The sequence below is a fragment of the Ciconia boyciana genome, chromosome 25, assembly GCF_034638445.1.
Source record: "Ciconia boyciana chromosome 25, ASM3463844v1, whole genome shotgun sequence".
NCBI classification, from domain to species: Eukaryota; Metazoa; Chordata; class Aves; order Ciconiiformes; family Ciconiidae; genus Ciconia; species Ciconia boyciana.
In genome coordinates, this window is record NC_132958.1 from 3,535,613 (window position 1) to 3,558,995 (window position 23,383).

The 23,383-nt window shown below is 47.5% G+C and overlaps 1 protein-coding gene and 1 long non-coding RNA gene across 10 annotated transcripts; one reads left to right on the plus strand and one right to left on the minus strand.

The window, feature by feature from the left end:
• Positions 1-851: 851 nt before the first annotated feature.
• LOC140643958 (uncharacterized) lies at positions 852-8,778 on the minus strand. Of its 4 annotated transcripts, none has more exons than XR_012039697.1 (5): positions 8,502-8,778; positions 5,734-8,263; positions 2,303-5,351; positions 1,659-1,804; positions 852-1,575 (listed from the first exon to the last, which is right to left on the minus strand). It is a non-coding gene; the product is annotated as an uncharacterized lncRNA (long non-coding RNA). The 4 variants fall into 4 exon arrangements; XR_012039696.1 differs by having other exon boundaries at positions 5,734-8,352; XR_012039699.1 differs by having other exon boundaries at positions 8,478-8,778.
• Positions 8,779-9,387: 609 nt separating this feature from the next.
• On the plus strand, positions 9,388-23,282 carry ENTPD4 (ectonucleoside triphosphate diphosphohydrolase 4). 6 transcript variants are annotated; one of them, XM_072846367.1, is made up of 16 exons: positions 9,388-9,467; positions 11,317-11,434; positions 11,684-11,881; positions 12,333-12,538; positions 13,060-13,210; positions 13,297-13,400; positions 14,025-14,084; positions 14,339-14,469; positions 14,574-14,642; positions 16,071-16,237; positions 16,469-16,793; positions 17,537-17,622; positions 17,842-18,003; positions 18,289-19,564; positions 20,627-20,741; positions 23,106-23,282. In XM_072846367.1, the coding sequence occupies exons 2-14, from the start codon at positions 11,427-11,429 to the stop codon at positions 18,515-18,517; spliced, it is 1,896 nt and encodes a 631-aa protein (XP_072702468.1). In that variant the 5' UTR covers positions 9,388-9,467; positions 11,317-11,426; the 3' UTR covers positions 18,518-19,564; positions 20,627-20,741; positions 23,106-23,282. The 6 variants fall into 6 exon arrangements, with proteins under 6 accessions (XP_072702468.1, XP_072702474.1, XP_072702472.1 ...); XM_072846373.1 differs by having other exon boundaries at positions 17,842-17,902; XM_072846369.1 differs by lacking the exon at positions 9,388-9,467 and adding an exon at positions 9,922-10,096.
• The last annotated feature ends 101 nt before the right edge of the window (positions 23,283-23,383 follow it).

The following is a 23,383-nucleotide window of genomic DNA, read 5'->3' on the forward strand; positions in this document are numbered from 1 at the left end:
GGGCCGGCTGGCCGGCGCGCGCGGCGGGGAACCGCGCTCCCGCGCCTCCCGTGCGACAGCCGGGCCCGCCTGCGGGCGTGCCCTCCTCGTGCGGGCGTGCCCTCCTCGTGCGGGCGTGCAAGCGGCTCGTGCGCTGGCGGCCCGGGTGCGAGCGTGTGCCCCCGCGTGCGCGCGCACCCGCCGTGCAAGCGCGCGCCCCTCGTGCGAGCACACACGCACCCACACCCCCCCCGCGACTGTGCCCCTTGCACAAGCGGGCACCCCCAGGCACGGCCGGTGCAAGCGCCCGCCCCCCCGTGCAAGCGCAGGCAGGGGCAGGAGGGGGCCGGGGCTGCCCCCGGGCCCGCGGCACCCTGCAGCCGCCGGCCCAGCCCCGCTCCGGCGGGCCGGGCTGCGAACCGCTCCCAGGCTCCCGCGCCTGGCCCTGGGGGGCTTCCGGGGTGGGCACCCCCGGCGGCACCCAGCCCCGCGCCGCCGGGGTGCCGCGGGGCGCGGCCGGGGAGGGGAGGAGGGCGGGCATCGTGGGCATTACACGAGCAAAGGTGGTCTGTTTCCTGCAGGACTACGGCGTGGCTGGGGGTAAAGCAGCCCTTGGCACGGGGACGTTCCGCGTCCCTAAACAGCCCCAAATGCTCCCCAAAGCACAAGCGAGGCCACGGGGCCAGCTCGGGTCCTTGTGCTGCTGCCGCTTTGTCTCAGAGGAGTTTTGCCTACGATAGGATTTATTTTTGGTTTTACTTTTGGGGTTTTCTGGGTGCCTCAGCTCGCGCAGAGCCCAGCACCCTCTCCTGTCACTCCGTCCGGCAGGGCCAGGACAGCAGGATGAGGTGCCACATCAGGTCCCCTGCACGGGCTTGAGCCTCTGCGTGGGGAAGAAAAGCTCGTGGAAGGGCTTAGGAGAGCTTCTTTGCCCTTCCCTGCAAAGGCTTTTTGGGAAGATGGGATCCACAGCATCCACCGTCCTTCGCCGCAGCTCCCGCTCCACCACAGAGCTGTTAATCCTGGCCTGGCCGCAGGACAAACGAGCTCCCCCCATGCCCCTGCGCCCCCGAATGCTCCTCTTCCCTGTATTTTGTGTGATCTCTTTGTTCCACCATGAAATCAGCCCAAACCTATTAAATTTGACACTCTCAAAAAGATGGGAGGGAAAGCCTTTTGTGGCCCGGGACTCCGGGAAAAGCACCGACTTTATTTCATTCCTCCTTGAAGGATTATTTGGAATTCAACCTTGCTGGGAAGGTGGCGTTGCATAGCACGTACTGCAATCAAGGTTAACCATTCGCATGAAGCACCGTGATAATGCAAAGCAATTTATTGCTGCTTGAGCCCTGGGAAGCAAGTAAGAAAACCATCCTCCGAGGGCCCAAAAAAGCAGAGCATTGAAGTGCTTGGTTTTCCTGTTAACCGTGAAATGAATACACACGAGGTGAGAAAAGGTCTGTTCTCATTCTCGCCTCCTGTCCGGGTACCTGGAGAGGGGCTGCGGCAGCGGGGCCAGCGCTGGCACGTGCTGTCCTCCTCCCTCCTGCCCCGTGTCTGTGCTGGGAAGCCTCCGTTCTCCGTGGGAACACGGCGCTGGAAAAAGTAACAATAATAAGAGCGTCATGCGCGTGACTCACTCCTGATTGATTTTGGGTACCTGGCAGTGTTTTCTGCACCTGGAGCGGTTGCTTGTACAGGGGGTGGGAGAGCCGGAGGTGAGACCTGGCCACCGTCCTGGCGGGCCCAAGCCATCACACTGTCCCATGAGACCCCCGCCACACTGTCCCATGAGACCAGGCGGCGTCATCAAGTGTCGTGAAACCTGTAGAAAACACAGACTATAAAAAGTCCTTCAAGAACATGCAATTTAACACAGCAATTGCTAAATCTCTCCTTCCTTTCCCCCCATCTTACCCCCTGGCAGAAGCCACTGGATTATCACGGCTTTGTTTCCTCCAAAAGAGACTAAACCAAATATATGTTGCTGACAGATGGTTTGACACTGTGTTCTCCAGCTTAAATGACATTTCAGAGCTGGAGAGCCACGTGCACACGTGTAATTCCAGCACACAGCACTCCCCGATGATCACCCGTGTCTGCAAGACGTAAATCAAACACGGGCACGAGAACTTCCTTTTTTGCAAGGCAGCCTTATTCAAGGAACTGCCTGAATTAAAACTCAAAGAGGAACACTTTCCACTATTGCTCCACGTAGTTTATCTAGGTTTTCTACTCCAGAAACAACAGTCAACAGCAGCTAATCTCCTTCCAATGCTTTTGGCAGGGCAGAGGAGGGTGGGGAAATTACAGTGTCACTTACCTTAATGAGCCCTTTTCCCTAAAGCCTTAGGTCTTGCTCCCTGATAAGAAATAGTACGAATCACTCTGAAATACGGTGCTGTTTCCAGGTAGGAACAGGTTATATTTTAACCCTGAGGAGCACTGGCAGAATCCTTTCTGCTCTTGCTCCGTGCCCTGTGCCAGGGGCCACCCCGGGGCGCAGGGAGCTGCTGCAGGCAGAGATGCCAAAGCAGAGCTGCAGGGACCGAGGATTTTCCCCACGTTCATGAAGGGACAAAATTATTCATCATTTGTGGAGGGAAAATGGGGCAGGGAGTCCGGTCTGGCTTGCGGTTTTGTCGTGTGACACATCCCACCGGCAGGAAAAGGAACAGCCTGTGTCTCTTGGATGGTTTCCTGCCATCCCTGCCTGGCAAATAAGAGTCATCCCACGAAGGTCATCAACAAAGTTAACTCAACTCGATTGACAAAACCTTCCTTTGAGACAAGTTGGTCTTGTGCAATGATTCCCTTGCTGCCTCCCAGGGCACAACCACCGGGAGCTCCCCTGGTGCCAGAGCTCCCCTGGGCTTAGCATGTCCCTTGGGTGCTCCACGAGCCCCAAACTCCATCACGCAGAGAAGCAGCAAAGGGCAAAGCCATCTGTGCTGTTAAAAGCACAGTTTGGCTGCAGGCTGCGCAGAGCACGCTCGTTTATACACTGACAAGTCGATGCAAAATACACCGCTGCAATCTGCACACGCATTGCATCACGGCGAGCAGCTAAATAAAATGATGAATCAGACCCACAGATCTGAGTCCTCGCTGGTATGTAACCTTCTTTATGGGGCCTCTCCACCGTAGGACAGCTTTTAAACACCAGAAATATAACACACCACCAGAAACATTACTGGAAAGGAGAAACAACTTGCAAAATGAAGCGAAATGCTCCTGGCTTTTGTAAGTCCCTGCCCAGAGAAGGTGCCTGCAGCCCCCGGGCCATCTGCCTGGCACTCTGCAGCTGATTAGGAGGACCCAGTTTTGCTTATCGCGGCCTCTCGCTGGGCAGGAGGTGCAGGACACCACGGCTGCACCCACACCGATAAGGCAGGAGTGTCCTGCTGGGAGGCAGACACCTTCTGGGAACCACAGAAATTGTGGCTTATCTACAAGACCCAGTGGGATATATATTTTTTTTTTCACTTTCCAAATCTACAAGTTCTCTAACAGCTGAGCAACACCTTGTTTTAGGGTGGGTTTTATCCTTTTCACAACCTGCCACCACCATCGTGGGGCTGCCGGCAGCAGTGCGGAGCCGTGGGTGCTGAATTGGGGGTGAGGAGGGGGAACGTGACTTCACCTCCGGCAGCATGATGCCACATAGCAGCAAATTACAGGACTTTTTTTTTTTAAATTTAAGTGTTCAGCAGCAGGTAATTGTATTTTTAAATGTGGAAAGGAAAAGGCACCCGTTTATGGCATGGTGTAAAGCGTTCACTTTAGAAGAGGGATCAGAGCAAACGTATGTCGTTAAGGGGATACGTTTGCAATCTTCTTTGCCGTACAACCAGCCCGGACTTTATGTCCCCACAGCCTTTTTCTTTTTTTGCTGGCTTGTGTTGCCAGATGCTTATGCTGGAGGAAGGACGGTTTTCATGCGGGAATTGCCAGCGCTCAGTGAGCAGCACACCCCCGAACACCGATTCCCCTTCCCACGTGGCACGGATGCAACCCCTTCCTGGCATGCCAGCACTTGGCCACCACCAGCCCCACCAGCCCCGTCCCTCCTTAGAAATATTCAAAGCCTCAAAATAAATTTTAAACAGCGAGTCTGGACCTCACTCCCCAGAACTGTCCTTAGGTCAAAGGCAGCGTCAGCCTCAGAAGGTGCCCTGGAAAAGGCTCTGACACCAGCCTGGGTTTTCCCACCCACCCGGGCACGTTTGCAATGCTCCTGGGAAGAGGGGGCCCCGGGGAAATATCAGCCCCTAGGAAACCCAATGCGTTCCAGTTATTTTTTATCTCTATATTAGCAAATGCCATAAAAAGAAGCAAACAGTATTGTTTTGTCTTCGGGGTGGGGTGACCCACTTATTTGAACATGAGCGTAAGGCATCCCCTGGTTTTAAGCCCTTGCTGAGCACACCGAGTTGCCAGTAGGTAAATTAGTACTGGAAAATCAAGAACATTAATCCCTGCTCCGGTACAAACTCAGAGCATCTCTTTTTGCCTTGATTCACCAGAGCAGCACTCCAGATTACCAAGGCATTCGTTTCACAGCCAGTGTGTGCATAACAGGCTTATATGTAACAGATCAACTGCAGTGATGTCAGTGAGGGCCATGAAAATGAGCGCAAAGAAAATTAGAGAGAATTGAGCCCTAATGATGCTGCGGGGTTATTCCTATGCCAAAACAGCCAAAATCTGAAAACTCAGCACTGCAGCTCCACTGAAGCAATGCAGACAGATCCAGTGCCCATTAACATTTATGCAATGTCAGAGGTAAAGGAGGTGTGGGTGCAAGGAATTTGGCCCGTGGGTTTTATTTCAGCGCTCACATAATCTGACCTAATTTACCATTACCTAGCTCAATGGATTAATGGAATAGGGAGAGGCAATACCCAATGTGTGTAATTAAGCTTGCCTTTTGTATTACTTCCTAGACCGACTTTTTTCATCAACTTGCCTTTCTGGTTTGAAGCCCTGTGGAAACAATGGGAAAGGCGCAGCACATGCTGGTGATGCTTTCAGGATTGACTGGTGGCACTGGGCAGAGGAGGCTGAAAGGATCCCACAGGGTTTACGTATGGCAGCTCTTTTTTTTTTTGGCCTTGTTTCTAGCACTTAGCAAAATTAGGTCGAGAAAGGAGGGAGAAAATCCTGGCTTGTTGTTCTGGGGATGTTCAAAGCTAGGGATGATCCTGCTCTGCCACCGACTCCTCACATGGCCTCGGTCAAGTCGTTTAATTTTGATGGGCTTCACCACCTCTTCTGGGCAGGGTTTTATGTGATTAAGACGGTGAGCAAAAAGGGATGAGATGAGGGCTCTGCAAATGGGGCCATGGCCGGCAGGCAATCCTAGCCTTCTGCTGCAGTGCAAACAAATAAAAAATCAGCGTTATTCACCCCAGAGCAAGCGCAGCCAGCACATCTGGGGAGGTGGGGCTGCGGGGACGCCTCTCTGGCTTTGAAATGGGAAGAGGGGCATTTTAACAAATAAACACAAAAATGCAAGAAAAGTCCAGCCAGGAGACACGGCTCAGCCCTGCTTCCTCCTCCACATCCCCCTTCACACCCTCACCGGCCAAAAAAACGGGGTGCTCCACCTTGATCAGCAAGGACAGCTGCCGCGCGCCCCAGCTCCTCCCGTATCTGCTTGCCCCGGTGCACGCCGTGGGCTGATATTTGGGAGGGTGCGGTGGGGTGGGAGCCGTGCTCCCCCAAGATAGGGGCCGGGCACCCTGCACACACCTTGCTCAGGCTGTCGGGGTCGACCTGCGCGGTGGTTTGTTCTTTGGCAATGGGTGATGCCCAAATGCCCTGCTCACGGCGAGCTCTGCGGTGCTGCTCTGGGTCTCCATCAAGCTGCTTTCTCCAGGCACCAACTCAGAGCGAGCCCGATGATTTTCGCAGCGTGGCTTAATCCCAGGTTTCCTCCGAATTCCATGGGGGAACCAAGCAGCATTTGGTGCTTGGAGGAAACCTTCCTTCCGTGCAAAACGCTGGGAGCTCTCCTCGGCGGAGCATCCAAGCCGGAGTCCGGGCTCGCTTCAGCAGCACGAGCAACAGCCAGTGGGGAAGGTTTTACTTCCACTGGTGATACTGTTAACGGTCGAACGAAATATATTCAGAAACAACTAATATTTTCTCTGTCGCTGCAAAGAGCACGCATCTGGAAATAATTAGCATGCACAAAAACAGCTTGCACATTCCTCCTAGGCCTCCATTTTGTGCCGCCTGCAGACTCTGGCAACGACGGTTTTATTGGCAGCTCTCAATTTCTGCATATTTTTCAATATTTCTAACACCCAGTCCGGCCCAAGCCAACCCTTGGCCAAAGCTTGCCGGTGACGCAGAAACCACGCTCAGCCTCCAGCAAATCACCCCCCAGCACAGCTTTTTTGTTTGCATGGGTTGATGGCGGCGCTGGCTTTTTTTTCTTTTTTTTTTTTCCCCCTCCACAAAGCCTTTGCCGCCGCTGACATGCTCCTGCTTGTGCTTTCGTCTCTGTAGATGACGGCAGCATCAGGAACCGGCTGCCCTGCAGCCATTCCCCCCAGAGTATGAGTTGCAGCAACTACTTTTGGGTCAAATTAAGCTTGGAAAGGGACCGAGGGGCTGCTCAGAGCAGCTGGGGTTTGTAGCTGTGTGGCCGGTGGGAGCCTGTGCAATGCCAGGATGGGTCCCACCAGCTCGGTGGCTGATGTCCACCGTGCTGAGCGAGGCCAGGGAAGCCCTGAAGGGACTCGTGCTCCTCACCCCGTGGGACAACAGGCTCGGCACCTTTGCTGGGCTGAACCCCCTGGCAGAGGTTTGCTCCCTCCTCCAAGCCCTCGCGCTGACACCAGCTCCAGCGGCTGCCCCAGGGCTCCGCGTTTCTCTTGCAAAGCAAGAGCAGGTCTGCGAGCTCCTTCTCCCTGGAGGTCTTGTCATTAGCTCGGCGTAATTTGCCATCCCAAAGCACCTGCTTTCTTGCCCAGGGCCGCATCCGGCCGTGCTGGGGATGGCTTGCGCACCCGGCACAGCTTTCCCTGCAAGTTCCCTGCAAGTCTGCTCCGCTTGGATCCGAACTAATGAGGAATCTATACCCACGGACAAAATTTGCAATGCTTAAATCCTACAGAAGCCCAACGTCTTGGCTGTCTTGCAGAGCCATATGCCTGGAGCATGGCTGCAGTCCTCCCTCCAGACCGCAGCAAAGCCCTCTCCCCTGCCCTGCCTGGGCGACCTGCCCTCGCTCTGGGGGGCACTGTACATTGCTTTGGCTTAGTCAACATATTTCTGCATTGCTTCTATGAGAAGTTCATTAAAGTGCTTTAACGATTGTGAAAAAACACACTGGAGACAAGTGACTTCGTTCTCAGCGCATGGCAAAATAGCTGTGGTGAGCCCCGGCGGGAAGCGTAGCCCTGACCCCACCCTGGTTATCCGGCAGTAAAACCCAGCGTGCAAAACCCAGCACGCAAAATCCAGTGTGCAAATCCCAGCGTGCAAATCCCAGCACACAAAACCTGGCGTGCAAAACCCAGCATGCAAAATCCAGTGTGCAAATCCCAGTGTGCAAAACCCGGCGTGCAAAACTCAGCGTGCAAAACCTGGCATACAAAACGCGGTGTGTAAAACCTGGTGTGCAAAATCTGGTGCGTAAAACCCGGTGTGTAAAAGCCGGCATGCCAAAGCCGGCATGCAAAACCCAGCACAGAAAACCCAGATGCGAAACCCAACGCGTGGGCTCGGCGGGTCTCCCTGGGGACTGCTGGGTGCACTGGTGGCTCTGCACCGAGTAGGGAAGCAAAAGCCAAAGTGTTTTTGAGAAGCACCGACAGTGGCTCGAGAGGCAAAGATGAAAGTTCCTCTTGTGAGCAGAGGAAGAGGAAGAGGAAACTCAGCAGAAAATGAACTCATGTGAAAACCCGCTGCTTTCCACATTCCCCTCCAGCTGGAGAAGTCCTGCAGAGGATCCTGCTCAGAGGAATGCGGCTCCTCGGTCACATCTGCTTTTCATAAGGGGACCAGACAGACAATCCCGGCTCTGCTTCTTCACCCCGGGCCAGGTTTGGTTTCCCTGTTCTCGATGTGACCGTGGCTTTCAAAAGCCAGGAGTGGATGCTCCCGTGAAACGCATGGCAGAGGCTCGATGCTCCTTCGCTTAAGGGCTTCACACTGTCCAAAGGCAAAGCCTTATTGGGGTGTTTCAAGCTGGGACATCCAAAATACAGCATTGCATCTGAGCGACTACAGAGGCGTGTGATGGACAGACAGATGGACCAACAGCAGGCACCTAGCATGCATTAAGAAAACAACAGCAGCCATCAGGCTGGGTGTTCAGTTTTGTCCCAATTCCCTCCTGCTGGGCTCCGAGGGTGAAGTCTGTAACACAACAATTTGTGATGGCAGAAGGAACGAGAAGCGGAGAAGCCAGAGCAGGCCGGCAGGTCCCGCTCCTTCTCTCTGCAAATGCATAGGGACCTCAGGGGACCAATTTGTGACCTTACCAAATCACCCAGTGTGCCGCTTACCCTCCTCCTCCTGGAAAAGCAGCGTTTAACCCACGAGAGCTTCGTGCAGCACCCTCCAAACCTGTGCCTGGACATGCATTAATCACCACGCGTGTGGTTTTGCTCACGCGGCCACGCTCGATTTCACCGCAGCAGCCGGGACGAGGCTGAAGCTCGCTCCGGGACCCCGGGAACCGCTCCCTGCGGGGAGAGGTGAGGCCCCAGCAAAGCTCCCCAGCCTTTCCGCGAGGTTATTCCTGTTAGTAATACATTATAGTTGCCAGGAAAAAAATTTTCTTTCCAGTTCTCCGAAGGGATCGTGGAGCTGCGTGGGCACAAGCTGTGCTGCCGCTCAGTGGCAACGCGCAGGAGGGCTCCTTGCTTTGCCGGCAGATTTCCAGCCCCTTCGAGGCAAGGAGAGGCTTTGTGCTTGTTTTTTTAACCAGATTCATTTATTTATTACTTATTTCACAAATATTTATATGTTTATTACAGGTGCTACAATGCCGTTGTGTATTTATAATAGATAAACAAGTATTTATATATTCACCTTTATCTTTACATTTCTGTTTCTATGTTTATATACTCTCTGTACACTCATATGGGTCTGTTGACACCAGCAGTGCAACCTATAGCCAGCACAGCCCCGCCGTGCCCGTCCCCAAGCGCTGGGCACTATAGCCGCCCTATAGATTAACATTAACCCACCGCCACCGCCGTGGCCACGCCCCCCGCCATGGCCACGCCCTCCTCCCCTCTGGTCACGCCTCTCTCCTGCAACCCCGCCTCCTCTCACCCGTGGCCACGCCTCCCTCCCCGAGACCACGCCTCCCCCCGCGTGGTCACGCCCCCGGGGGAATCCCTTCCCAGCCCACCACAAGGAGCCCCGGCGCCACGTGTGTGCGTGCGTGCGTCACGTCCGGCGGCGGGACCCGGAAGTGACGCGCTGGCCGGTTGCTATGCGGCGGGCCGGCGGCGGGGCGGGAGGTGAGCGCGGCGTTGGCTGCCCGGGCTCGGCGGCTGCGGAAGGGGAACGGGCGGCAGCGGGGAGGGTCCCTCGGGGCGGGCCTGGGTGGGGGGAGCGCTTCTGGGCTCCCGGGACAGGCCCCGGCCCCCGGGGGTGCCGCCCCGTTTCTGGGGAGCGGAGCGGAGCGGGGCGGGGGGTTAGACCGGGCCGGGCCCTGCGGCCTGCCCGCTGCTGCGGCCGTGAGGAAGGGGCGGGGGTCCTCCGCAGCCCGCCGCGCTGCCCTGCGGGCTGCCGGGGCCTGTCCCCCTGCCCGTTCTCCTCCCTGCCTCCGCCCGGTGGGGTTCGTGGGCGCCGCTCGGAGCGGGAGTGGGCGGCTGCGGTTGGGCACCGGCGCGGGGACTTCGTGGCACCTGGGGCAGGTGCTTTCGTAAGGAGGGGTCGTGTGCGGAAGGGCTGTGAGACCGGCTGGGCGGGGTGGGGAAAGAGTGACGGCCCTGGCCTGTGCTGAAGTGTCGGCACTTGTGTGTTTGGTTTTTCTTTAAATGTTGCTGATGTTTTATTATGTCTGGAGTCTTTACGTTTTGGGGACCGGCTTTGGAGGCGGTAGCAGAGCTGAAGGCACTCTCTTTATAAAGATCTTGTGTAGAAGGTGTGCTGCTGTCTGTGCCTAACTTAAAGAAAGTTAAGGTGGCCAAGAAAGCCAATGGCATCCTGGCTTGTATCAAAAATAGTGTGGCCAGCAGGACTGGGGCAGTGCTTGTCCCCCTGTACTCAGCACTGGTGAGGCCGCACCTCGAATGCTGTGTTCAGTGTTGGGCCCTTCACTCCAAGAGAGACATTGAGGGGCTGGAGCGTGTCCAGAGAAGGGCAACGGAGCTGGGGAAGGGTCTGGAGCACAAGGCTGATGGGGAGCGGCTGAGGGACCTGGGGTTGTTCAGCCTGGAGAAAAGGAGGCTGAGGGGAGACCTCATCGCTCTCAAAACTCCCTGAAAGGAGGGTGTAGAGAGGTGGGGTCAGTCTCTTCTCCCAGGTAACAAGCGATAGGACGAGAGGAAATGGCCTCAAGTTGCACCAGGGGAGGTTTAGGTTGGATATTAGGAAATTTTACTTCACTGAAAGGGTTGTCAAGCACTGGAACAGGCTGCCCAGGGCAGTGGTGGAGTCACCGTCCCTGGAAGTATTTAAAAGCCGTTTGGATGAGGTGCCTGGGGACACGGTGTAGTGGTGGGCTTGGTAGTGTTAGGTTTACGGTTGGACTCGAAGATCTTAAAGGTCTTTTCCAACTTAAACGATTCTGTGATTCTGTAACTTTCTTTCGTCTTCCAGAGCAGCGCAGTGCACAGCTCTGCTCTGAGCAGGGTCACCTAGAGCGGGTTGCCCAGGTCTGTGTCCAGTCAGGCTTGGAATGTCTCTGAGGATGGAGGCTGCACAACCTCTCTGAGCTGTTCCAGTGTCCCACCACCCTCACAGGTTTTTCTTCTGTTCAGATGGAATTTCCCGTATTTCAGTTTGTGCCTATTGCTTCTTGTCCTGTCACCGGGTACCACTGACAAAGGAGTTTCCTTCGTTCTTTACATTCTCCAGTCAGATATGAGAGCCATCTCCTCTCCAGTCAAAACAGGCCCAGCTTTCTCAGTCTCTCATCACGTGAGAGATGCTTCAGTACTTTCATCATCTTTGTGGCCCTACGCTGGACTTGCTCCAGTAGGTTTATGTATTTCTTGTCCTGGGGAGCCCAAAACAGGACCCGTGCTCCAGATGTGGCCTCAGCAGTGCTGAGTAGAGGGGAAGGATCACCTCCCTCAACCTGCTGGCAATGCTCTTCACAATGCTGTCTAGAAGATCATCTATGTTTTCTTTTTAATTCAGGAACAGAAGAGCGATGGCTTTGAGAATGGTTGATGTGCCTTGTCAGTCTGAGGTGACCGGCTGATGTTTGAACACCAGCTGGGCTTTCTCTCTGCTGGTCGTATCCCAAAATGGGGAGGTAAGAATCCCAAAGGAACTGTGAAATTGTCTTTTGAGTGAAGGACAGGGAACCTAATTGTGAATTCAAAGGTGGGAATAGTGTCTTGACTACAATCAAGCCTAAACATGAGCAAAGCAAAGCTAGAGCAGAGCAAAGTGAAAAGTTTTATGAAGAATCTGTTTGTCCTTAGCTTGTTTCAGAATGCATTGTGTTTCTTTTTGGTAATAAACTCCGTTTTTAAAGCAGATTATCCTCTTTGAATTTTAGGATCAGCATCTCGTGTTTGCTTCCTGCTTCTTGGCACTTCAGCATCTCTCCGGTGGGATGTCCACGTATTCTCAACACCACTTTGCGACAGATCGTTGTGATAGGAATACTTGCTGCTGCTGTCTCTTTGCTTTACTACTCTCTGGTAGTCATCCGCAATAAGTATGGGCGTGCATACAGGGACAAAAGATTCCACAGGTGAGAGTTGAAAAGGCTTGTGTGGAAAGGAATGAAATGTAGTTTTGGTGTGAAAGAGAAAACACTGACAGGTTGCATCTGTAGAATACGTGAATGGGGGGAAATAGTGCGAATAAAACTTCCTGCTTTTTTATGAAGCTTTCCTTATCTAAGTTGATTTTAATTTATCAATAATTCAGCTGATATCTTATTTTATATATCTGTAGCAGCTCAGTAAAACCATAGGTGCAAAAATATTGCATAATAAATTATTTTGGAAATTACTTTTGGTATTTATTCTGGGAATTTGGTTCTTATGGATGGCACTTCACTTTTTTCTTCAGCAGCAGTACAATAGTGAAAACTGTGTGATTCCTATGATGGAAACCGTTGTCCTGTTTTGAGTCTGATGTTGAGGAAAACTTCCACATGGAACTTACTTGCCACGTAGTAATGCCTAGTTTTCTTCTAGATATCTTGCCCGAGTAACTGACACTGAAGCTACTGATACAAACAACCCCAATCTGAACTATGGAATCGTTGTGGACTGTGGCAGCAGCGGCTCTAGGATTTTTGTGTATTGTTGGCCAAGGCACAATGGTAATCCGCATGATCTGTTGGACATCAAACAGATGAGGGACAAAAACAGAAAACCAGTGGTTATGAAAATTAAACCAGGTACTGGAAAGAAATTAATTTTAGATGCAATTTTCTAGATAGTTGCCTATCCTAACTTTGCTTTTTCAAACTCCATATTTAAGGTGTCTGGGTAAAGGACACTTGCAAGTTGTCAGCATGGCACTCCTCCAGATTTCTTTGGGTTTGGTTTGCAGAGAGCTTTGTTCAGCTTAAAGCTTGAAACATGACACTGGTGGGCAGGAGGGAGAGGTTTCTCTGTAGGCTAAGACAGTTGCCAGTTCAGTTGTCAGTTAACTTGGTTCTGTTTGTTTAGTGAATAAATAACTGGCTTTCTGTAAAGCTATTTGAACCAATTCTATAAATAGGTAATATACCTAATACAGGTTTTTGTTTAATGTCTGGAGGATGATTAAGTGTTAGCTTCATTCTTGTTTCTGTAGTTGATTTCCTGGGTTTGGCTTTGGGTTGTTTGTTTCTCCTCTGTGTGTTGAGTACTTCCTGGAAAATCTTGATAACCAAAGCTTGAGTTGCTTCACTCTCATATTTATCTGTTTCATTAGGCATTTCGGAGTTTGCCAGCTCTCCTGAAAAGGTCAGTGATTATATTTCTCCACTTCTGAGCTTTGCTGCCGAACATGTGCCACGTGCAAAACACAAAGAGACTCCTCTTTATATTCTGTGTACTGCAGGAATGAGGATTCTGCCAGAAAGGTTATTGGCTGTCTTATTTTTAGCATTTAGAATAGCGATCTTGGTGTATCTGACTATTTTTAACTGTTCAAAATGTAATTTTGCAGCCAGCAGAAGGCAATACTTGAAGATCTGCTCACTGATATTCCTGTGCATTTTGATTTTCTGTTTTCGGACTCGCATGCAGAGGTTATTTCAGGGAAACAGGAAGGTAGGTTAACGTTGGAAAAATTATCTTTGAAATGTTTATTACTTTCATGGTACAACTTGGATTTTTTTTTTTGTTGCTTTTTAAAATTCTGGTTCAGTTGAGAGACCTTGTTCCTCAGTAGCAACATATGGAGTGTGGAGATGATCATCTGCTGTGATCTTCTAACTTGTCTAAATGTTTTCTGATTAGCAGTGAAAATAACTTATCTGTGTTTAGCAGGAATTTTAGTCCATTTTCTCTGGCTTTGGGGAGGGAGGGGTAAAGATAAGGCAGAACATTCTTGATGGAGGAAACTTTGCAGGGAAAATGGTTTCTAAAGGAGCGATGTTTTGATGTGATTAGCTCACTAGAGGCTTAAAATAATTTTAAAAGCTAACGTGCTTGCTTTTTGTAAAAGGTACACATCAGACTGTCTTTAATACATTGAATTAGGATTTTTATCATAGCCTTGACTTGGGAGAGAAGGAATAGAATAACTTGTCAGGAATGTTTAACTTCTAAGTATTTTAAATAATAAGATATATCACTGCTCATATTTTAATAATTCATATGCAAAAAATCCCTCTTTGTTTTTAAGATGATATGTACCAGATATTCCTGAAATATGTTTTCTTATGCATGTAGGAGTATATGCATGGATTGGCATCAACTTTGTTCTTGGAAGATTTGAACATACAGATGATGGTAAGTGTCTTAATTGTGAACTGGATTTTAGGAAGGACTTCAAGTACAGTCCCGTGCTTTCGTTGTTATGGCATGTTTTTAGGTAGAGATGTTAGTGAATAGTGCGTGTGCAGATGCTGATGTTGGTTTAATTTGTATGTGAAATTTCAATGATCTGCATTGCTACAAAAAAATAAGTTAACTAGAAATAGTGTAGTGCCACTTTAGGCACACGCTAGTTGTATTTCTCAATGCCTTTTCTTTGTTTTATCCAGAGGATGAAGCAATTGTGGAGGTGCATGTCCCAGGCAGTGAAAACAAAGAGGCCATCTTCCGTAAGAGGACAGTGGGTATTCTTGACATGGGCGGAGTGTCGACTCAGATAGCATACGAAGTCCCTAAAACTGTAAGCTTTGCCTCTTCGCAGCAGGTTATTATCTGTGCAACTTTCTTCTTTTCCTTTTGGTTTATTTTAATGCATATTTGTTGTTTTGTTTTCTTTGTTTTGAGTCCTATTCTTCATTACATCACATTCCAAAACCGAGGCAAGAGAAGATGGCAAATACAAGTCCTTCATCAGCTAAGCAATTCATTTGTATTTTGTCCATGCAAACGTTTATTTCAATTAGTATAATTTGCCACTAATTTTCAAGTTTAAGTGGACACGTGGACATGCATTCTTTGTGTGTGTGCATGTATGTACGTACAATTCTTAACTTTGTTATACTTAAGAGACTGTATTCTGGAGTTTAGAAACCAAAAGTTGTGTGGTGGTGATTCTTAAATAAGAACTTATATAATATATGGCTTTTTACTTTAAGTTGGGTTGGTAGGAACTGAATTAATAGGACATGGGGGTGACAGTACAGTTTGTTTAAATATCACCTACGTCCTCAGCACAGTTCGTCTGTTGTAGGAAGCAAATTTCTTTGTTACAAGTCTTAAATGGAACATAAATTGCTCTAACTTCAATCCACTGAGTTCTAGAGGAATTCCTGAATTTTTGAAGTTGGATAACTTCCCGTTAACTTCATTGAGAAATTATCTGAAGTAAGAATAGCATAAAAGCCCTATGTTTTGACTCTCAATGCACTGTTACAATGATGTATATATATTTTTAAATCTTCCTGTGAAATGATGGGTTTCATTATTACAGGTTTTAATAACTACAGTGCCTTTCAGACAGATGGTGTACAAATAGTTTGGGCTGTTAAACAAAAGTATGGGCGGTTAGATTCAGAGCAGATTGCCCCAGTCAAATATGAATTGGAAACGGGAAGAGTTGCAGATAGCTGATATGATGACTGTTGTATGGCTCTGTCTGAACATAAGCCGATATAAAATAGGTATTCTGGTCATGGAACCTGTCCAGGCTCCCAGACAGAGAACGACAAGAGAGTCAAACAACTGAGTGTGATGCTTACAGTCCCACTGCTGTTTTTAATTTACAAAGTCAGTTGGAAGCCGTGCAATGTTATGCTACACTTCTGAGCATGTTCTATATGAAGTGCTTCTGCTACACAGCTCTCAAATATCTGAAAAGCTACTGCAAGTGACTGATGGTATGTGAGGAGAGCTGAGTGACTGACAGGTCTCTTGAAAAGCTTGAGAACTCCAGATTGGAAAATGAAGAACAGCTCTGCTGGGCAGACCATCAACCTACCTAGCCCAGCGAGCAGTAGTATGGGGACTCGGTCAGAAATGGTAGCCTTGAGATTAGTAGCCACAGCACATACTTTTTCATAGGAAAAGATACTTTAGCATCCATAGTAGCAGTTCCTGGCCTTTACAGTTCCTTGAGTATCAGTAGTGGTAATGCAGTTCTCTGCAATCAATATGCTTTGCTCTCCCTATGAAGCAGAAGGTAACGTGGACCTATGAAAAGCAAAATAGATGAGTAAGGAGTGAAGTTTAAAGATGTCAAGGGCATCCAGTTGGCCAAATAACTCATCTTTAGGTTCTGGTTCATATTGTTTATACCTAACCTTGGTGCTTGTGTTCCTACAGGAGGAAGTAGCCAAAAACTTACTTGCAGAATTCAACTTGGGCTGTGATGCTCATCAAACTGAGCACGTGTATAGAGTCTACGTTGCAACGTTCCTTGGCTTTGGAGGAAATGCAGCACGCCAGAGATATGAAGACAGTCTATTTACCAGTACGGTGCTTAAGAACAGGTAGCTGGCTGCAGTTGCTTGGGGATATGGGTTCTGTGCATCACTAGGCTCAGTAACCCTTAACTTGAATGTATTTAGTAAAGTATTCTGACATAAATCTTAATTTCTACAGCGTGCCACATGCAATGCTGAAGTTTCTTTAAATGAGGATGCTTTGTTTTTATGCTGTTGTATCTCGGAGCTTAATGTTTCTGAATATGCAGTTGTTACTGTGCTTGCTCCTTTATACAGACTGCTGCGCAAACAGACTGGCATGACTTCTGATTCACCCTACCTAGATCCTTGCCTGCCCCTGGATGCTCAGGATGAGATCCAGCAGAACGGACAGATAATGTATTTGCGGGGAACAGGAGATTTTAATCTGTGTCGTGAAATTATTCAACCGTTCATGAATAAGACTAATGAAACGCAGACATCTCTTAATGGTGTCTATCAGCCTGCTGTGCACTTTCAGAACAGTGAATTCTATGGTTTCTCAGAGTTCTACTACTGCACCGAGGACGTGTTACGCATGGGAGGAGATTACAATGCTGCTAAATTTACTAAAGCCGCAAAGGTAAAGTGTTTGAGAGAAACTTTTCCTAATTTGAAACAACTACTCTCCAGAAGCATTTTGTTCTGAAAGTCTTGCAACAAAATTCTTCCTTTAAAGATCCAAAATCCTTTTACCCTGCAATGAACTATCACGGGGCATCTCTTTTCCTCATTGGGTTTTCTTTTAGAATACTTGTTTTGAGGCATGATAGTAAAATTGAGTCTAGAGGGAACGGGACTCATGGTAGTCAAGTTCCAGCAGAGCTATTGATAATGGGGAAATCCATGCTGCTTCCACCCCTTGCTTCTTTTTGGGAATGTCTTAGTTGTTGTTAGAAAAAGAATTTCTTTTCTTCTTGCTTTATACATTTTGTACCAGTTTCTCAGGTGTTGCTCCTAACAGGGATCAATCTGTTGGGGGCAGTTTAAAGTAAGGCTACAACATAAAGTAGAGGAATATGACCTGCTTTGTCAATGCCCTAAAAGTGGGTTGTCTATTTTTTCATCTCCATGTACATGACCAAAGAGTCAAAGTGCTACTGAATACTAATTTAACCACAAATGCCAAGTATGGATCAAAACATTACAGAAAAGACCATGAAATTTGTGGTCTGACTTATTAGCATGCAAGGGAATCTGTTATTTTTTAGTTTTCTAGCTTTCAGTATTTACAGAGCATCTTATTTAGTGGCATTTTTTTTCTTCTCAAGGCAGAAGCAATGTTGAAGTCTTTCTTTTTTTTTTTTTTTTTTTTTTTGCTTGAAGGATTATTGTGCCACTAAGTGGTCTGTCCTACGGGAACGTTTTGACCGTGGTCTTTATGCATCACATGCTGATCTCCACAGATTGAAGTAAGTGTTTGTGTTTGTACAGCAAATTCATTCATGCAGAGTTGCCAGGGAGAGGTCATGTCCAAATGATCCATTTAATGAAATCTTTGGAAGTGTGAATATAACCTTAAATATTGCATCATCCATAAAAAGGTACTGATAATTATGCGTCTAAATGTGCTCCCCAGTCCCCTGGGACTCTGTAACTGCTGGCCTGACTTTATGCCACTCTTTCTATAGGTACCAGTGTTTTAAGTCTGCCTGGATGTATGAAGTATTTCACAGTGGCTTCTCTTTTCCTGTGAGTTACAGCAATTTGAAAACGGCTCTGCAGGTTTATGATAAAGAGGTGCAATGGACCTTGGGAGCCATTCTTTACCGAACACGGTTTTTACCTTTAAGGTACCGGTTGTTTACTCAAATGTCTGGAAAGAGCATTTGGGTGGAAGGTATGGGGGTTTTATGAAGGGAAGAAGTGTGGTGATAGCAAAGCAGCTGACAGGTAGGGGGAGACAAGATGTTGTTTCTAGTCATTATATATAACCTCAGTGCATATTTTGGGTAGCTCAAGTAATACTTTTTATAAAGACTATTGTACTAAAATGGGCCCTGTTTCCTGTGGTAAGATAGTTTGGAGGCAGAATTTGATTTGTAACTTATGTCTCTTATCCCTTTGATTCTTTTCAGAGACATCCAGCAAGAAAACTTCCGTGGAAGTCACTCCCACTGGAGGAGCTTCTCCTTTGTTTACAATCACTATTTGTTTTTTGTCTGTTTTCTGATTGTGCTGCTCTCCATCCTGCTTTACCTGCTAAGGCTCAGACGGATCCACAGGCGAATGTTGCGTAACGGCTCATCCACTTCCCTGTGGATCGAGGAAGGCCTCCCACCACAGAAGATTGCAGGACCCTTATGAGATGCTGTGATGGAGAGCTTTTATTGGACTTGCTACTCAAAAAGCCATTTTTGCCTCAGGGTTCCTCCTTTTTGTCCCTTTAAACCATTGAAGAAGCAGATTGCCTAGAGCGTGTAATACAGCTAGGCTTTGGAAACATGGGAAAATGGGGTCAACTTGGCTTAGTCTCATTAGACAATATCTGCCAAAAATTACTTATTTTTTTTAATATTGCACTTTTGTGTGTAATGGGACGAGCAAAGACTTGTCAGTAAATGAGCAGCAGCAGCTTAAGCTATGTATGGTAAGAGAATGAGTGTGAATTCTCATCCTTTGGGTGAGATTGTGAAATCCTGTTAGCTAGGATGAATGAGGACTGTTTTTATTTTCTTTTCCAGATTCCAGGATTGATATCACTTGAATTCTCAATTCTGAGTCTCCTCAGTCAAAGAAAAGGAAGTGCAGGGTTTTCAAAAGCAGTAAGAAAACAACTGTTGAGGACAGCTTAATCTGATTTTATATTCTGGGATAAGTCCGGTGATGGAGAAGAGAAATCTATTGCACCTAATGCTGTCCTTCCACAAAACTGCTTAAATCAGTTTTATTTATTTGTGACAGTTTCCCCTTTTGTCTTGGAAGCTACATCCTCATAGTGGCAAAAGTCACTACTTTTTAATCCTTTATTTCTGTTTCATAATCATTGAGAGATCTCCCTGAAACTCCAGTAAGGCGAAGAGAACTGGAATATGCCTAGGCTTTTGTTTCTGCTAGAGTAGACATGCACAGTGTCTCTTTTTTGTTTTTGAGTACTCTGATTTGTTAATTTATATATTATTTAAAACTGTTAATTTTACTTGAAAGTAAATTTGTCCATGATTAAAAGTGGGATTTATATGAACTCTTGGTGTATGGATATTTTATTGCACAATATCACTCCTGTTCTCACTGTTTGCATCCAGCTGGCAAAACTTTCTTCTCTTCTAGTAGGTGTGAATATGCTGGAAAACTGGCTGCTGTTTTTGGTATCGGAGAACTAGACACGTTGATTCCATTTTTGTCATACTTAAGGTGCAGTTTAATCATCTAAAAATCTAGATACTTGGAATTGTTTTATTGTCTCCTTTTGATATGCTTGCTTTTGCCTTTGACTGTATAGGGAATTTAGGCTTGATCTGCTGAACTGCAGCTAAATTTAGGTGCTAAACTTCCTGCTCCTTCCATCCTGTGTCTGGTAGATGGCTGTGTTGCAGTCATAAGAATTAACTGGATATGTGGTGGAATTTTGAAACGGCAACAGAATCTTTAACTGAATGTTCAGAAATAACAAATAGTGTCTCCCTTTTATAGCGGATTTTTTGTACCTGACAAATCTGAGCACTTCACCAGCTGAGAGTCTGTTTTGCATTTTGCTATTTTTTGAGCACCATCTGAGTGAATGCTTAGATAATACACCTCTCACTTCTGATGTCTGGAACTGTGGTACAAACTTGTTGCACTCGTAGGCTGATAAGAATTATCGGAAACCTGACACTGCCAATTGTTACAGACCCTGTACTTCCTGTTTCTGAGATGCCTAAAACTGAGTCCAGAGCCTCTAATTGCACGCTTAGATAAAGCAGCCCCCTTTGGACAAGGGCTGATGTTAGTGGTAAAGTGGAGGGGAAGTGTCAGTGTGTGACCTGGCAAAATCTAGGCGGATGCCAAGCATCTCTTAGCAGAAGAGATAGTCTCAAATGCAGCGAGAAAACAAAACCAACCAACCCAAAAAAGGCCAATAAAAAACTTATGAAAATCATAAAAACATGAAATAGTTGAAGGAAGAATGTTTCAGACCTAAAATAGGATTTCTTTTTAGATGCAGCAGCATTTTCTTTTTAGTGATGTTCTTAACACTTAAGAGAACGCAAAAAAAAAAGAGAAAATCATCTTAATGTATAACTTTAGAATCGGTTCTTTGATAGAATCAGAAGCTCATTTTTATTAAATAATGGACAGTGATGGAAAAAACTATTCTGGCCTTAACTAAGGTGGTATAAACGACTTTAGACAATCGTTTTTCTTTTCAAAAATACGTAATATGTTGTGGTTGAACCAAGTGCAGGATTTCGACATTGCTTTCTTATCTTGTAGGATGGACAAACTGGCTGTGCACGATGAAGGACGTGTTTTATGGCCCTCAGAGCTTAAGAAGATTTTTGGTAGAACAAGCTGCAGCTAGCAAGCTTGGTGAATGCAGTAGGGACAGGTACAGCATTGGGATAATGGAGACAGATGGGTCTCGTGCTTACGTGAAGCATCGTGTGCCTGCTTTAGGCTTTCCACACTCGTTTTTGAAAGCATCGCACTGGGAAATTAAGATATGAAGCAGGAGTGTTTGGAATGTGAAGAAAGATAAGATGATGAATGGTGGTGAGAAAGTGATCAGGAAAATGGGGCATGAATGGGCAGGAAGCTTTCGATGTACCAGTGACTGCTCTGCAGTATACCATGTCTCTTTTTTGTTTTCCTTTGACTTTTTTCTCTTCTGGGATCCTAGCAGTATTGTTCTGCTTTTTTTAGTGATTTGGTTCAGGAAGGGCAGAATAAAGATAACCCAATACACAATTTCCTCCTGTAATGGTAAAAAGATACTACCAGCAGAGATTGGTTGTGGAGCAGCTACTGTTCATTAAAAATCTAAGCAGTGCCTGAAAAACCAAATTCAAGCAAGTGTGTAAGGCCTAAAACTTAAACAAGCTTTATTCGTTCATGCAAGATAGTGCACAGAGCCCTGTGCGCTATCTGTATTTTCCCCCTCATTCAGATATCAGGTGGTAAGCTGCTTGATAAGGTGCTTCAGCGTGAGATGGGGGCGAACACTAGCTTCAAAACTAAAACCAGCTAGCTCTTATCTGCTTGGGGACTTGCTTTCCAAAATTCTTCAAGGTCTTTAAGAAATCTCATTAGATGCTCAGCTGCCCCTCCAAGGGTCAATTTGTCATGGTAATGCCAGTCACTGAGCCTCACTTTCACAGCTTGTTGTTTTTTTTTTTTTCTTCCAATAAACTCTTTCCCCCAGTTGCTTCTTGGATTTGTATTTCTTTGTGCAAGTTTTCTGCTGTATTATGTCTTTATTGCTGTAATGCTAACTGAAAGATTTGAGGGGAATGGGCTGAGTTTCTTTAAACCCTGACTCCCAGCCGTTCCATCCATGGCCAGTAGGTCACGCATCCTGGTAGGAGTAGGGTTTGCTTCAGGGAGTGGAGTACACTGTGCAAAAGCAGCACTGGGACCCTGTTTACTTCCAGCAAGCTGGGAGTTAAGCCCCTTGATCTCACACAGGTATAGGGGACACAGCCTGTGGCAGCTGAATTAATTAAGTGTCCTAAAGGTGCACAGGAGAAAGCCATCATACTCATTAGAAGCAAGAGCCTATAAGGGCTGGGAGAACATAGGGCTAAGGAAGAACAGATGGTGCTGTGCTCTTTGGCAACACTTCTGCTTATCTGAGGTACTCTAGCTTCAAAGTGAAGTTTTTTGGTGCTGTTGGAGAAGGGAGGGGTTTGAGTTTTCATTGCTGTGGAACCATGGGGAAGGTGCAGTGAAAGTGTGGTAGGGTGCTGTGGAGGGGAGCAAAGTGTGCAGTGAGGAACTGAAGTGGAAAACCAAGCCTAAAACTGACTGGTGGCATTGGATTGATTTAGCAGCAGTCCTGGGGTAGGTTGCTGTTGCTTGGAGGAAAGTGAGTGTGTTGAGCGGAATTTCAGCAGATTCTTAGGCTGTGGGTCTAAAAAGGTTGATTGTCCTTGGTCTGTACCTTTGGAAAGAGTAGAGCAACAATGACTTGGAGCCTCTGGCTTTTGCTTCTTTCAGGAGGTGGTTTTAATGCTGTAACGGGGATGTGCTTGAGTTTTGGGTATGGAAGAGAGTAGGGTTTTGTCCTGGGAAAGTGTATTTTAGAAGAAAGGACATTAAAAACTAGCTTTGAGTACCAGCCTGACCATCAGGGTACTGTAGGGCAACAAAAATGGTGCTGAGCACGTCGGCCTGTTTATATACATATGTACAGGTTTGTAGCATGCTCCCCGTGTAGCCAAGGGGAGCTTGAGCCATGCACCATCCTTCTGTGTAATGCAGAATAAGATCTCGGCACACGGACTGCGTGAGGCCATTCCTGCGAGGGCTTTGTGTGAGTTCATTGCGTGTTAGTGTTTGCTATATTGAGGCTGACAGACGTGCGGGTGCCTTTAATTGCTCTAAGAGCATTAAGCCCACAAGGCATGGGGAGGAGGCACAGATTTTCGGAAGCAATCTACTAAGTGCCAAACCTAAATGCCTGGATTTACAAGACTGATGTGCTTTTTAGTGCTTGAACTATCCTGTGGCAAGTGTTTGCAAATTCAGCTCTTAACTTCTTCGAAAATCTGGCTGTAGCGTCCTATTAATTAGAATTACAGTGTGTATGTGTGGTGAGTTTTTGTTTCTTTTTTTTTTTTTTCCCCCCTCCCTCCCCCTCCTCTCCACAGGGGTTTGCAGGACAGGGCAGGGGCTCTGGAAGAGGAAGAAGAAGTTTGTGATATCTCCTAAGGAGGACACTAAAACCATATTATTCTTGCGGCTCTTTTTGCAGCTCCAGATGAAGGGCGGGGGGGGAAGGAAGCCTTTCCATCCCACCCCTGGACAAGCCTGCTCCAAAGAGACTACGCTAAGCAACAACACCAGGGGAAACATGATTCTTTTCAGAGACTTAGCAATACCTGTTTTCACTCAGTGCCTGTTCCCGAGCTCAGATTCCCAAGTCACAATGGTAATGTTTATCTGTTTGTGTCTGTTTCTGCATTAACATGCTTTATTTTCTTTCTTCTGCTTCTCCTATTCACCTTGTCCTTTCTCCAGGTCCATTAAGGA